Genomic DNA, 16,299 nt, shown 5'->3' with positions numbered 1-16,299 from the left:
GGCTCCTCCTGCCGAGCCCCGCTGCCTGCTTTACACAACTGCAGTCCTCGGGAGCCCCTAAGAACCAGCGCCGCTGCAGGACGGCCCCTACCGCACCATTGCAGGCCGGGAGGTGGAGCTTGCTTCCGGATGGGGAACCGCGCGCGGTCTGGGAGAAGCCAAGGCACCACAGCAGCAGGCCCGGTGGGGGTTCCCAATCGGCATTAAGAGCCCCAGCAACGTCGCTTCGGCTCCCTCGGGACATCCTCTGGCCCAAACAACGTGACTCCTCCTGGCCCGAGGACTGTGCTGGAGGGACTGCCGTGCCGCGAGGCACTCAAACCCAGCACACTTGGCCTCCAGAGCCCAAACACCGCAAAGCGGGCTGGGAGAGGTCTGAACCACACAGCAGCAGTCCTCCCAGCGGGGGCCACACCATACCAGTGCAGGCAGGGCAGAGGAGCTTGCGCCCACCGCAGCAGACCCTGGGGGGCTCCCGATTGGGCTCCCCACAAGGCAACAACGCCCGCTGCAGAGATATTCCGGGTCCCTCTGGGAATGCGCCAGAGGGGCCGCAAAGCATTTAAACCCAGAGCCCAGACTAGGCAACGCGGGCTGGGAGGGGATCGGATCCCATACCAGAAGTCCTCCCAGTGGGGCCCCAAGAATCAGCGCCGCCCCAGAACAGCCCTCACTGCACCACTGCAGTCCGGGCAAGGGAGCTCGGACCCAGGCGGGAAACCTCTGGTCTCGCATGGACTGGGAGTGAACCAGGAACCCCCCCCCCCCCACACCAGCGGCAGCCACGTTACGGATTCCACCGTCAACACACTCCTCCCTCCAGAGCCCAAACGCTTCATCACTCGTGGGCTGGCTTCGCGACGAGCCGGGGGAAGAGAGGTGGCATAGCCCTAGCCCCTTTCCACAGAGCACACCCCAGCCCCCAAGAACACTGCGTTCTCGCTCTTTGGGGTAAGGTAGGATGGCACCTGCCACATCCCCACGTGGACGCCATCCAGAGCGGGGAGGGTCCCCTCGACGGGCCTTAAGCAACTCTGTAACCCCCTTGGCGAAAACTATTCCATCACCCTGCGGTGGGGAGTGGACTCATACACCCAAGGGCGCTCCACCCAAATTCTGCATAAGACTCCCCCAGCCGCCTCAATCGGGGGCAACCTCCCACCACAACCACCCCCTGCCTCACTCCCCCTCTCCGGAACCTCCACTCCTCCAGTCCCACGGGAGTACCCCCCGGTGGGGGATTCCAAAACAGGGCCGGGGCTCCCATCGAGGGTAGGAGGCTTCCCCATCCTGGGTGGGTCCCGGGATCCGGGTGGCTCAACGATCCTCCAAGCATCCGAACTGTTCCAGTTGGTGGGAGCCCCGGGGTATCCCCAATAAGCAAGTACCTTCTCTGGGCTTGACCCATTAGCCCAGCTCCCCGGAAGCTGGCTCCAGAGTAATAAAAACCTAGGCATCAACCCCCCGGGAACCCCATCTGGAGTAGGAAAAACAAGCAGGCCACAATGTCCACAAACGCCAAATCAGCTAAACAAGCAGACATAGCCACCCTGCTGACAGTAACCATGGAGGAGAAATCTATAGGGGGGACCGCGGTGACGAAGTGTGCCCAGGCCCTCCCACCAAGCCTGGTCCAGCCTCTCCAGCACAAGCAGTTGCCAAAGGGGATCTGCAGGACCTCCTGGCAGCTATCACTAAGGAATACCAAAAAGGTATGGAGGAACTTAAAAGCAAGATCACAACTCTCGACAAGCTGGTGGGGGAAGTGGAAGCCAGGACGGAGGAGATGGAGACCACCCTCTATGAACAGAACCTCGAAATTGGGGTAGGGGCGGACATACTTGTGGCGCTGGATGCTAGATGTGACGCCCTCGAGCTAAAGCAAGAAGATGCAGAAAATAGATCTAGGCGCAATAACATCCGCCTTCGGGGAATCCCGATGGCTATCCCCGATGAGGACTTAGGGGCCTATGTTAACAACCTAATGCACTTCATCATAACTCTCCCAGACGGCGCTCTGCTGGAACTCGACAGGGTGCACAGGACCAGAGCTAAACAAAACCCTAACTCGCCGCCGGATGTCCTCGTGAGGGTACACTTCTACAAAATCAAAGAGGAAATAATGCGCGAGGCTAGAGGCTCGGCCCGCATACACTTCTGAGATGCTGCAATAACTTAGTACCAGGACCTAGCATCAACCACCCTGGCAAAGCGGAAAACATTGAAGCCACTGACCGAATGGCTCTGTGAAAGGCAAATCTCATACCGACTCATTTCCTCCCCCACGAGAGGCGGAACACTTCATGAACCTAGAGAGTGAAGCTACTGAACTCGACAAAGCCACCCTCAACACGGACGAGGAGAAGCAGGGACCCCCATACGCATGGACTCAGGTAGAAAGACACCACAGACTGCGGGGCCCCCCACCAAAAACAAGAAACACTCCAATGGATAAAGCAGTGGGCAGCCCTCCTCGACACTTGAGCCCACCGGGGGCCTAGATCCCGCTGGCCTCAAAGGCCACAGTACATTGTAGGCATCGAGCGGGTCCTGCGCTAACTAAAAACTGGCAACTTCCTTCAGGGCCCTGAACAGGCCCACCATAGAACAACCTCCACTTCAAGTGACGCCGGGGATCCTGGTGGAGCGCCAACCGGTACCTCGGGACCCCGTGCCCCATGGACGCCCAATCTGCAACTACTGACTGCTTCACTGGCAGAATCAGAGACGCGGTTCGAATCGGTGTGTTGGTCTGGCCGTCTGCTCCGTTGGCTGAAGGCTGGTCTGGATGTTTTGTAAAGTTTGTTCTTGGGGTGGGGGATGAGGGGGGTGGGATGGGGTAGATCCAGCGAGGGGGGGGTGCACCACAGAGGGGGGAAAAGCCAGACGAGTCTGAAACAAGTCCAAGGGAGGCAACAGACCTCTCACCCATAGGGTCCTACGATGGGTTCCCAAGATAAACTACTTACTCTAACAACCTGGAACGTGCAAGGTCTGAACGCGCCAAGGAAGCGGAAATCAGTCGAACACAGGCTTGCACAGCTCGGGTCAGACATTGTGTGCCTCCATGAAACTCACCTTCTGGAGCCAGACGAAAAGCGAATCAAGTTCTGGCGGTACCCGAAATGCTACTTCACATCCGCGAACCAAAAGAAAAGAGGGGTGGCCATCCTTCTCAGCCGCAACTTGCTATTATCCCAGATCTCAGTCAAGAAGGATCCGGAGGGCCGATATCTACTCCTAAGGGGCCTCTTGGCAGCACTGCCCATCACCCTGCTGGCGCTCTATGGCCCGTATAAAGAACAAGACAGTTTCCTCCGTAAGCTCCTACTGATCATCGCATCTTTCGCCAAAGGCAACCTTCTGATAGGGGGTGACTTTAACCTCCCACCGGATCCAAATCTAGACAAAACTCTTCCGGCAACAAGGGAGGACTTCGCCAAAGCCCTCGTTATGGCTGAGTTCCTCAGAGATATGAACACCATCGACATATGGAGGCTACGCAACCAGGGAGCGAGGGACTACTCATTCTTCTCTCATGTCCATAAAGGATACTCGAGGATCGACCTGCTGCTGGCCGCAAGCACTCTGGCCCCCTGCGTGGAGGTTATCGCTATCCCGGACTACGCCCCGGACACAAGGGCTCCCGAACACCCCCTCCCCCCCCCAGAGGGAGTGGAAAATTCACAATCACAATCTATCCAACAGTGATTAGCGCAGAGCTGGAGGAATCCCTCACAAACTACTTTAAAGAGAACACCACTCGGGATAGCCCAATGGCTACGGTGTGGTAAGCAATGAAACCGGTCATCCGGGGCGTTGCGAAAGATGCTACAGCAAGGCTTCACCGGCTCAAATTGCTTCAGCAGAACCGGTTGAAAAAAGAGGGTGGCGGACCTGGAAAGCGACTTCAGAAAGCATCAAAATAAGACCCTAGGATGAGAGCTTAAGAGAGCGAAAACAGCTTTGGAGATGCACCTGGCAGACCGGGCGGCCAGAGACTTACAATGCACCAAACAATACTATTACCATAATAGCACCAAAGCAAACCGTCTCCTAGCGCACAAATTGAAGAAGTTGCAATCGAGAAACCACATCCAGTGTCTGGCCGATGGGGCCGGCATCCTGCACCACACAGAAGCCGAGAAACTCGAACTCATGAAGCAGCACCACGAGGAGATCATAATGGGCCTCCAACAGCAGAACCAATCATCCGTCAATTCTTGGCCTCCATCCCAAAAGCGCCACCCCAACCTTCGATGGGAGCCCTAGAACGCCCGATCTCTGCAGAAGAGGTGGGAGATCCGTGCCCTGAAGAACACGACCCTAGGGCTGGATGGGCTATCCTCGCAATTCTACAAGAAGTTTTCATACATGCTGGCGCCACAACTGGCAACCTTATGCAATTCATTACTGATGTCCGTTTCTACCACCGCCTCTATGGAAGAGTCACTAACGGTCCTCATACCGAAGCCAGGGAAAGACCGCACACAATGTGCATCATACAAACCTATGATATTACTAAATAACAATGCAAAATTATTCGCCAAGATCCGTGTGAACAGGCTGGCCCGAATCCTCCCGGACATAATCCATCCAGACCAAACGGGCTTCATCCCAGGCCGGGGCACCCAGGACAACATTTGAAGAACCATTAATATAATCGAGTCAGCAAATAGGATAAAGGCCGAGCTGGTGGTCCTCTCACTAGATGTGAACAAAGCCTTCGACATGCTCGACTGGGGCTACATAAAAGAAACCTTACTCCACTACAGATTTGGCCCGAATTTCGTAGAATGGGCACTAGCTAACTACCAGAACCCCTCAACGTCACTGAGGCTGAATGCAGCCAGATCTGACAAAATCAAGATCACCAGAGGTACTCGCCAGGGGTGCCCCCACTCCCCTCTTATGGCTCCATGGAGCCATTTGCTAGCAAGATCAGCCGCAATCCGTCAATCCATGGCCTGGAGTTCAAGGATAAAGCTTATAAAGTGGCGCTATACGCCGACGATGTGCTGCTAACGATAACCCATGTGGAAGAATCTGTGGAGGCCCTCTGGCAGGAGTTGGAGGAATTTGGAGATGCTTCCGGGTTCACAGTAAATGTCTTGAAATCCACAGCCTTGGGTGTCAATGTGCCGGGAAAACTTAAGGAGAAGCTACAAGCCAAGTATCCGATCCCCTGGGAAAAAACGCAAATTAGCTATCTGGGGGTTCAGATCCCGAACAAAACTGCTAAAATATACAATTCAAACTTCCTGCCGCTCCTCAAAGAATTAAGTAACGACTTGAGGCACTGGTGAAAACAAGAAATCTCATGGTTCGGGCGCATTACAGCACTGAAAATGACCCTGACCCCGAGGCTGCTCTACTTCAGCCTCTCACTGCCAGTCACCATCAAGAAGAAAGCGATCCTTAAACTGCAGGGTGACGTTCTGAAGTATGTCTGGGAGGGAAAGAAACCGAGAATCCCGAAGCGCATCTTACTCCGGGGAGCCGCGATGGGGGCCTGGGAGTCCCAGATGTAGCTAGATACTGCCTCGCAGCCCAACTCTCCCCTGCCTTTACCTGGAGGTCAACCACCAACCGACCCCGCTGGCTGAAATTGGAAGAGGATTGAAGCAGATCACCGCTAGTCGCGCTCCCGCACATGAAAGAATTCAACATTCCAGGAGATGAAAACCTGCTGCCGGCGACCAATAATACAACGTCCAGCTGGCTAAAGGCAGCACGCCTTTGGAAATGCAAGACTGTGACAGGGCCCCTCTCCCCGATCTGGGATAACCCAGACTTTTCACTAGGCTGGACCCCAAACAACTTTGTCAGATGGAAGGAGGGTGGCCTGAGGATCATGGCCGACTTCTTCGTAAATGGTAGCCCGCTGAATTTCAAGGACTGCAAAACTAAATTCCAAGTCCCAGAAACGGAAAGATTCCGATACTCCCAGCTCAGACGCTGGCTATCAAGCGCGCACAACAAGAAACACGGCAGCAGAGAACTAACTGCCTTAGAGCGCACGCTCACCTCGACTCCCCCCACAGGGAAAGTATCAACACTATACAAGCTACTGGACCGAACTGACCCAACTAAAAAAGAGCCCTACATGCTGAGGTGGGAGAAAGACTTAGGCAGATCCATCGAACCCGAGGAGTGGAGCCACATTTGGACTTTAGCGCACAAGAGCTCCAAATGCACGACAAACAAGGAAGGAGCATTCAAAGTGTGTTACAGATGGTACTACACCCCTGAGATTTTGAACAAATGTAACCCAGCCATCCCTTCGGCCTGCTGGAGAGGATGCCCCGACCTGGGCACACTGTTCCACCTCTTCTGGTCCTGCCGGAGGGCCACCAAACTTTGGAAGAAAGTCCTCGAACAAATTAAACTGATAACAGGTCTCACGATCCCATGGGACCCAGGAATAGTCCTTCTGGGATCCACCAGGGACGGCCAATTCCCACTATCCGGCAAAATGTCGGACCTCGGACCTGTGCTCTCATCTTCTCACAGCCGCAAAGATATCTATCGCCAGACTCTGGAAAAACCCTGAAGGTCCGGCTACCCAAATGTGGTGGTCCAAATGCTGGGAAATAATTGCGGCAGAAAGAAAATCACAGCCATCAGGTTTGGGAATGGACCAAAGTTCGAACAGATCTGGTCACCTTTCCTCGACAACGCAGAGAGGTTTCCGGGGATGGTGAGGCACCTGTCCACCCTTCGCTGGATGGGGAACCAGGCCTGAAAGATCAAACCGAAAGACTCCAGACAGGAGGAAAACACGGTCCAAGCCAGAAAGCCAACCTGCAGGCCGCCGCCCGTCCCAGCCCCTAAAGCCCGGTGAGGCCCAATAGAGGAACCCCCAGTGATATCAAGACGTTCTCCCACTGACTATACCAGCTATGAAAGACTCAACCCCTTGTCCCCCCACATCTCCCTATTGCTCTCCCCCTCCAAAAGGGCCCTCCCCTTTTATGTTAACGGTTCACTGTTCTTATTGTGTTCTCCTTTTTTCTTAATCATACGCAAGCTTTAACAATGTGTTCCCGCTTGTATGGAAATTTAAATAAAAAGAATTCTGAGAAAAAAAAAAAAACTAAGTAGCCCTGTTCCATTGTTGTTCACACCCATTTGTCTTTGGAAACACCATAGTCAACCTTCTGCAAGAGAGCTGTGTTTGGCCAGGAACCTTAGTGCTCTTTTCTTCAGCAGAAGTGCCCTCTTCTGGAGGCTCCTCTATCTCTTGTTCTGTAACAAAAGGAGTATATGACGTGCCTACGTGCTATAGTCAATGGCCACCAAAAGAACAATATAGTGGTTGCCAATAACTATTAGCCTCTATCCTTTTGCTTGATTTGATGGTCCTGTTCTGTGGAAATAATTTGTATAGTTTTTCTATCTTGTCAACCGTTTTCCCATTAAAAGCCATATCTTGAATTTGGGCTTTTCTGTCTTGGTTAAATCAAGGCCAAGTGTAGTCGGACAGCTAATCCCGATATGCATGCATGCCTAATATTCAAGCAGCATCTAGGCTTGTTGTAATCATAATACTGGAGGCTATGTGTCTCTTCTGTAATTTGCTCATAAGCTTCCTTTTGGCAAAACCTTAATTATGCCTTGCACGTCCTTTCACTTGTAACCATCATCCACGGCGGACAGCAGCATGCTGTTCTAGACTATTGCTCTAGGCCTCTGATGTGGCTAACCTACACCCTTTTATGTACACATTTTTATTTACATTCTCTGTCCATTTGCGCTTGTTCTAAAGACTGAATCTGTACTGGCAGTGCTATGACCATGACTGGATCCTACGGTGCAGACTCATTTTTTCTGTCTTCTACAGTTTACAGACTAAACTGTTGGTGTTAGTAACGAGGTCCACTGTTAGTTCTTGCATTGTGTGGGATTCTGGGATGAAAGGTTTTAGGACTGTCCTGCTGGCCCTCCATGCATGCTGTTAAGAATGTTGGGGTCTGTGTGTGATTGACCGCTGAATAAATGTTAGATGACTGATTGAGAGTGGTGAACTTTTCCTGAATGTCAGTTGTACCTTAGCTGACTATGACGAAGGGTGGCCCAGTGGATGTGCTCTCCACAATGCAAGTAACTGGCACCTGTAACTATATGCATCTTCTATGGCTGAAGTGTCACCTTTCTAGCTTTTAACATTTGTGACAAAGATGGAAACCTAAGCGTACTGTTGGTTGGCAGGGAGGATAACACCAAACACCAAACAGACCACACAAGTGTCTCACATCCTCAGGTAATGAGTGAGTTATGTTGGAAAGCAAGTGGGCTGCCAGTTTATTTTGGTGTTCTGAAGGCCCATGATGTTCCAAACCCAGCAAGTCAATACATGAACATGATGTCTGATAAAGCACTGATGCAGTACAGTCAGATCCCTATTGCTCACTTTGAGCTGCACTATCAGCTTTGGTCGAAGGGAGTGGTTTGTGTCCCTCAAGAGATATAGTACAGCGGCCAGCATATGGTGTTCAGTGCGGACGAAGGACGGGCTGCTCATCAAGTTTTTCTCTCAAGTCACTACTCCGGTCACACACATGCCATTTTCTCAACCGCCAACTGACTCTGCCTAATACTCGTGGAGTGCTGGCAGAGCTGAGCACCATCAGTGCAGCACGGTTCACCTACATGCATTGTCTTGCATGTCCTTTTTGACCGGGCTTGGGACTGTGGTGTTGGAAGGGGCCAGGAGCAGGGGAGTACAACAGAGCTCAGTGTGCTATGGGCGCTGCACACAAATGATGGCATCTTAGAATGTTGGGGGCTAGTGTTCAACAGCGCTCTTCTGCGTACATGGATGTTTCAACCAGCATTAGGTGCTCCTTGCCTTTAAGAAACATGTGGGCTGGAAAATGCTGAAGCACAACATTTACAGTTAGGAATCCAAACAGCAGTTTCAATGTTGCCCCAATGTCACCCCCGTCACCACCTACTGTTGCACTGTGGAGTTTCGGTCAGTACAAACTGCGAGCTGCTACACATGCTTTTAGTGCAGTTTGAGAGGGTAGTGTGATGTGGTATAGGGCTGAGCCCGAAGATACTTTTGCACTGCTTTGGTCGGTTTAAATTCTGACTTCAAGCTCTGGAACTGTGAAGGGGCTCTGATCTGGGGTTCCTTGTGACACGGATATGGTTTGAGCATTTGTCTGTAAAATAGTGTGTTCCACTGATCAACTCTATTAATGTATATGTAGTATCCATAAGGCTGTGGAGTGAGATGGGTGTATCCTTAGGATGTTAAGTTATGTCATAGGTAGTTTGTTCTGAGAAATTCGAGGGCCAGTGTGATGAATCGTGGGATCACGTCACTTCTCCCCATGGGGAACCCCTTCCCTGTGAGGCTAGGGAGGCGAGGAAGCTAACAGATATTGCCCTAGGGGTGGTAAACAGCAGGCTCACCTCACAGGGAGATACTTCCCTCATGAGGATGGTGACTACGGTTCCATGGTGGAACGCCCTAACCCTCTTAATCTTTGAGTCCCGGAAATTCTTAAGGTCTGGAAGAAAAGCTGCTGATAGTACCTCATCTCAGCAATTGTTGTACAGCTGATCAAAGAATCAGGAGACATAAGCATCAGGGGGGATCTCGCTCTTCAAAGTGGTTGGTGGAGAAGTGCCAAGAGTGACATTATCAGTGAGAAGTGCATCGAGAGTGATCTCCCTCATTTCAGTAATTGTGGTAAAGCTAACCAAAGTCTTGGGAGTAATCTCCCTCATCTCAGTAACTGTTGTGAAGATAAGCCAAGCCTCAGGAGTAACCTCCCTCGTTTCAGTAACCGTTGTGAAGATAGCCAAAGTCTCAGGAGTAATCTCCCTAGTTTCATGGAATGTGGGAAAGTCAAAGTTGAAGTAAACATCAGGAGTGATCACCCTCATCCCAATAAGTGTTACACAGCTCGTCAACATGTCATTGTACCACAGAAACCGGAAGGATGTGGACCATTTAAACTAAATGTGAGAAGCCTGGAGAGAAGCTCAAGGCTTAATAAGAGCAGGTACCAAACACCCAAGTGAACCAGGAGAGGGGAAGCATTCTCCTGGTTATAATGCACAGTTTGTTAACTTAGAAGCCACAACAGAAGCCTTTAAAGAAGTACAAGGCTTAATAAGAAGTTGATTCAGCTACTAGGGCAAAGGTTGCCAAAGATATTGTCAAAGACACCCAGCTATTGGACCCGGACGAGGGAGCTACCTCTTCCTGGTATTCTATATCCTTGTGTTCTGTATCTTTGTGGAACACGAACTCTTAGTTAAGACTATTTCAACAGTGAACCAGGAGAAGGGAGCCTGCCCTCCACTTTTCTTTTTTTGGCGCGGATGCATGGTTTTAGGCTTTGCCATACAAATGTTTAGGCCTCCACTCTTCCCAAGGATGTGCAAGCTGGACATTGGGGTCCATTGTTGTTGCGATGCAAGCGACCTCTCGGGTTGCATGTGGTGGGCTTACTGTATGTACTGCACCCATTCCTCTGCACATTGATGGCTTGGGGTGTTGTGACCCAGGTGTATTTAGAAGATAGAGCGTGTCCATTGCAGATTCAGATACTTGAGCAGTACGGTGTGTGGGTGGCTCATGTTATCTTCTGTGGGTTTCTTCTACAACTTATTGGTTAATGCTTCTTTCTCTTACTTTTCACTCTGAGTGATTATGCATTAGTGTATGGTGGTGGTTGTGTGATTTGTGGATGTGTAGTGAGGGAGGGGGACTCCTTTTTTTGGATTGTGATAAGGCAGGAGGTATGTTGGGTCTTGAGTTGGGTGAGGTGTAAGGATGAGTTGTTGGATGTATTTATCCTGCTGGCCCTCGAAGCAAGCTGTTGGAATCTCTGCAAAACAGGGAATGTTGGATGAATGATGGCATGCATCATATCTGTGCCTGCAGTATCACTTTACTACCTTTTAACAACGTTCATTAAAGAAATGGCTGCATTTTCTGTTTGCTGCTTATTTATGTCTCCACTGTTTAAAATAAAATCTGATTCCCCCTCTTTTTACCTGTAGCTGTATGTTTAATCTTCTGGTAGCGCTCTTAGGCAGAGGCGTTATAGGGGGGCGGGTGGGCTTATGGTGCTGTAGCCCCGGGTCTTTTGGTTGTAGCCCCGGATAGAAGATCAGTGTTACAACTAAAAGGTTAGCTAGACCAGAGTCCCAACAGTCCTGACATTAGCGTAGCCCTGGATCTTTTCCAGACCTAGCAACACCCCTGCTCTTAGCTATGCCAAAGTAAGTTGTTTGGTTGTCATTACGTCACTAGGAAACTGGTGTTCTTTTCCCTTCGCATAATTCACCTTAACACTTTGTTTTTTGTCTTCAAAGTGGTCATTTTCTTCAGTGAACAACTTTGTGTTTCTTTGACCATCTCCTTTTACTCCCCCAGACCTTTGAATTCTGTAAGGGATGTCCACAGGACGAAGGACAAGGTCTCTTCTGCTCCTTACCATGTGCCCTATCATTCATATATGTTTCAAGGTTGTGCATCACCCTTTGGAACGTCAGTTTTCATATTAACTGGACTCTCTTGAACCGGAGTCCTATGAGCCTGTGAGGAACTGTCTTCCTCAACCCCATGTTCGGGCTTTGTTGAATGATCATCCTATGTCTGGATTGACTTTTTCTGTGCTGATATTTCTGCAGATCATTTCAGCATCAAAACTGTAGGGATTAGGTGTAGAAGCTTCCAAAATTCCTTTTCCAACTTCAATGTTTAGGATTCCTACATGTTTCCTAGTCCCAAAGGTAGTGTCACCTACTCCAAACTTTGTTGGGGAATCATGTGATGACCACTTTATTTGACATTCTTTAATGAGTTGTTTTTCCACTTAGTTTAACTTTTCGCTCTTGTGGGGCTCAAGGAGGTAGATGGACTGGGGTGGTGGTGATCAGCTTAGCAGCCACTATTTAGTTAGGCATTTATGTATCCAACCCCTTTTATCTTGGAGTCTTTGATTCTTTTAGATTACCGTCCAATCACACACACACACTAATTGGATATCTTCACAGTCTGCTGAGTTGTCGACCAACACCTAATCTGCTAAATGGCTTAGGGCTATCCTGTGTGCTACTTAACACTTTGGTTTTCTAACACTGAATGTTTTGGGTGTGAACATCCTACAAGTCACAAACATGGGGGTGCATGGTATTTTGGAGAGCACTGCTTAAAAACGCAGTAATTAAATCACAGGAAGCAATGACCATAGATAGAGCTACAGTTCTACTGGGTTTTATCATTCAACTCAAAACAGTGAGGTCAAGCCAAATTTGTATTGTGCAGAAAACCTTACAAGCATTCTCATAAATGATCTGTCACAGCACTGAAAAAACATCTTGAGAAGACTGTTCGCAACTTTTCAGAGTCCATCACCCATTGATGTTGAAGGTGGTGGTCTATAGTAACTGAGATGTTCGAATAATACAGATTTAAAAAACATAACTTTCGAAGTGTCGTTGCTCTTCCTTCTGTCATCAAACCATATAGAGGAAAGAAACAATCTACAGACGTCATTCACCTGAGGGAACATTAGGAGAAGGATGTGGAGGTCACTTTCTAAATCTGTGACAATACCAGGTACAACTAACCCGATCTCTAGGTTTAGCCTGCTGCATGCCTGCAACTTATCTGACCAGCTGCTGTGACCTTTCTAGGGAAGAGATTGAGCTGGTCTAGCCTCCCTCTGTACTCCATTAGCTCCACCATGCTTCATGTTCTTTGCTACCTGCCACATAGGCATGCTACACATATGGATATGAATCCAGGCACCTATTTGAGTTACTTCACCACTCCTTCCTGTGGGAAAGGAGCCAATGCACCGCCAACATTTGAAATGGCAGCGCTGTGAAAACAGAGTTTAGTAAAGTTGCAGACTCCCTTCATCATACCAGAAGGGGGGAGAATAGCAGGGAGCACCTAATAAATGCATGCAAGTTGCAGGATGACCCCCCCTCAGTTCACTGTCGAGTGTAAGAGCGTAGGGAGACGCATGGAACAAGAGGGTGCAATGGAGAGGGACATCCTCATTTGATAAGTATGGCTATATGCTGCAGTGGTGACCTGCAGGGGCTTTAAGATCTGTTCTGAGGTCGTCAGACCTACAACCATTTTCCTCCTCCAACCAGGCATCTACTGAGTCGATACGACGGCCTCCTTTAACAAATGGAGGCTATTCTGAGAGGGTGCCATTGGCGGTCACGTTCATGCTCTCAGTGAACGTTACCTGCCCCATTCCTGCAGTTGCCCGACATCTTATGCTAAACAATAGGACAAGCAAGGAAGGTCAGGAGTTGCTCCTTAATACTTTTTAAGGACCAGATTCCTTACTTCCACCCTTTACAGAGGACGTAAAAACCGATTCTCATGGTTATGTTGCCAGTTCTCCATATGCACAAAGCATCTAATTTCCTATTTAGCAAGAGTTAATTATCAAGTGAACGGCAAGTGCACATTTTAGGGCCTGCATCCTGGTCTTCCAATGTGGCATATACCACGGCTCACCATTTGCACTCACCACTAGACACTGGCTAGATATAATTGACCCTTGGCAAGTAAGAAATGGTGCGCTGTATGTATGTGTAGAATTGAGGTGGCAAGTGACTTTATGAATGGCTAGTAGGCTTGCAACTTGGCATTTTATCCCCTGTTGCATGCACGTGGCAGATGGCCTTCTACACAGCAAGCCTACAGCCATGAAGTTATTGCTATGGTCAATAAATCATTGACCCCATCAGTTATTGCTATGACCTTGGGCTAAACGGTGTTCATGCAATTTCCACAACACATCTAGATATACATCCTCCTTAACCTGTGTATGTTGAGTAGTTCAGAAATTGCTGGACTCCAGTGCAAATTCAAAATACTGCTGAAAATCTGACGTAGGACTGAGGTGAAAAACTGGGACCCTGTGCTACAACGGGGGCATCAAATACCGAACATGAAAATAAAAACATGTTTTAGAAGCTACTTTTTAATGTTGTAAAAAAACTAGGCATGGTCGATAAAAATAGAAATCAACCGGAAGCAACTTCTTTTTTGTTACCCACGATCAATGGCGAGGTAATGTACCACCATCTTTTTCCAATTCTTTTGCAAATTATGTGAATTTGATTTTAAAAAACAAACCAGATCAACAATAGATTTTCTTGCCGCATATTGAACTGACAAGTCTATTTGCCAAATATTTTTCAGATATGTCTAAAATGTAGGAAGCTGCAACTTCTCTCAAAAGCTTGCCTAGTTCTTTTCCTGGTGAAAAGCACTACTGAGCACACTATTCCAAAAAGAAAAACAGAGTATAGGACAATATGGTAGGCTGGCCTTTGAATATGATACAGTACTGATACTCACGAATACCTTTCTTCAAATCAAGCATCTGTACAAAGAAAGATACGAACCACATATGTGCTGACCGTCTCTGTGACCACACTCCTGACGGGCATTCTTGAACCTCCAGCTGATGGAGGTGCAGGTGACGCTGGTGGAATAGGAGGCAATATGGCAGGTATTGGAGGTGGTAGTGGCATTGGAGCAGGTGGTGCTGGTGGTGGGAGAACAGCAGGAGGGGGTGGCGGAGGAGGAGGTGGTGGTGGTGGGGGTGTGGGTGGCGGCGGCGTCACATGAACTGGTGCTGGAGCAGGTGTAGGCGAAGGTGGCATTGGTGGCGTCTTAGCATGAGGAGTAGTAGCCGTTGGTTTAACCTCTGGTGCGGCGACCACCTTGCTGATGACTCTGCCAAAGGAGAACACAGTATACTGTTGAATGCAACAATATTTTACTAAACAAACAGCAAACATTTGTGGCAAACATACCCATTTTTTCAAAGTATAACAGTGGCGATTGCGTCCAATGTGCCTTGACTAAGAAGACTAGAGAGGAGTCAGTACAAGCCTTGTGACTACATGAAGTTTAGCACATTATCAAAAAGAGTGTCAGTAAGAGATTAATTACAATGTTCCTTAAAGAACAGATGTGTGGCTAAAACAAACTTGTATTTGTCTTTACCAAACGTTTTGCAGCTTGCTATTTTATTAATTGTGGATAGAAGAAAAACACAACGGCATCCTTACGACGTGGGACTTTGTGTAGAGTTTTCCACATACAGTAGAACGATTTCCTGAGCATGGTTGACACTACAAAAATAAAGTTATACAGGGCCGCCTGAAAAGGTCCAATGCATAACCACACTTCGTGATTAGTGGTACTGTTTACAAAAGCCAACATGTATTTGATCCAATTTCTATCTTTACACAGAGGCCAACGTTGGGATGCAATTCAGCAGAGCATTGCCAAGTCATGCGTGGTGCATCGCCACACAATCTCAAGGAAAATATTAACAATGGATGTGGCGCCAAAACGCAACTCAGCAAGACCAATTTCTTCTGGATGCATTGTAGAGACTGCATTTAGCCTAACCGTTGATCCAACAAACACTCCAGACGCTTGGACTTATCCAGCTGTATATGTAAGCAGAGGGATTTAGACACTGTATGACTAATATGACGACAGCTTATGGCAAGTAACTAGTCAAGCCATTCAAAGAAAAAAAAGAAAAAAACGGAATTAAAAACAGGCTTGGGAGCACAAGAGGGAACACAGAGTTCAACTCATAGAAAGTACATTTGCAATGAAATCCACAAAACGTGAAAACAATAGGCAGTTAAAAATATGATGGTTGTATGACATGGCACATGCACACCCCGTTCCTATAACGAGAAAGGAGCTGAATGTTCATATTATCTTCCAAGTAATTAACAACAGGATAATGGACGAGAAAAGTAAACACATCTTGGCCAATTCATCCACGTGGCCAGAAAGCGGATCCGAGACGTGCTGCTACATTTATTGGCAATTACGCCCAGGTGCTCACTAACCTAATACGGCAAGCTTTGGGTAAGTTACTCAAAGCCAACTAAAGCATTGCCAAGTTACTGCAGACATTTTGCACTGCCCCTTTCAGACATTGAAGGGTACTGACCCAATTATTGCAATGGTAACAATGTGCTTTGCAGGATAACACACTGCAAAAACGTAGACTGTTAGGTGGTGCACAGCATACTCGAGTTTGTAGGCTAAAAGAAATTCAATAACTGCACACCCGCATGTTCTGCACATACATTAAAAACCAACTGACGATAAGAAAGCACCAAAAACATTATCTTTGCCTCAGCATACATTTTTCCAATTAATATGCCAAACAGCATCTTCACTTAAGAATTGAAGATGCAATAAAGTTATCATGCCGATGACATTAGGTGCACTTAAACATTTTTCCTGTCAAATCAAAC

The 16,299-nt window shown here is 48.5% G+C and overlaps 1 protein-coding gene across 1 annotated transcript in view; it reads right to left on the bottom strand.

Moving 5' to 3' along the window:
- TAF3 (TATA-box binding protein associated factor 3) overlaps window positions 1–16,299 on the bottom strand; it is a 765,220-nt gene that overhangs the window by 55,401 nt on the left and 693,520 nt on the right. Inside the window, exon 5 of the mRNA XM_069629680.1 lies at window positions 14,410–14,743. Coding sequence (XP_069485781.1) covers window positions 14,410–14,743 — 334 coding nt within the window. The remainder of the gene's footprint in view (window positions 1–14,409; window positions 14,744–16,299) is intronic.

Source organism: Ambystoma mexicanum, chromosome 12 (genome assembly GCF_040938575.1).
Source record: "Ambystoma mexicanum isolate Mex_15411 chromosome 12, UKY_AmexF1_1, whole genome shotgun sequence".
NCBI classification, from domain to species: domain Eukaryota; kingdom Metazoa; phylum Chordata; class Amphibia; order Caudata; family Ambystomatidae; genus Ambystoma; species Ambystoma mexicanum.
This window is presented reverse-complemented; position numbering and strand designations above follow the sequence as displayed.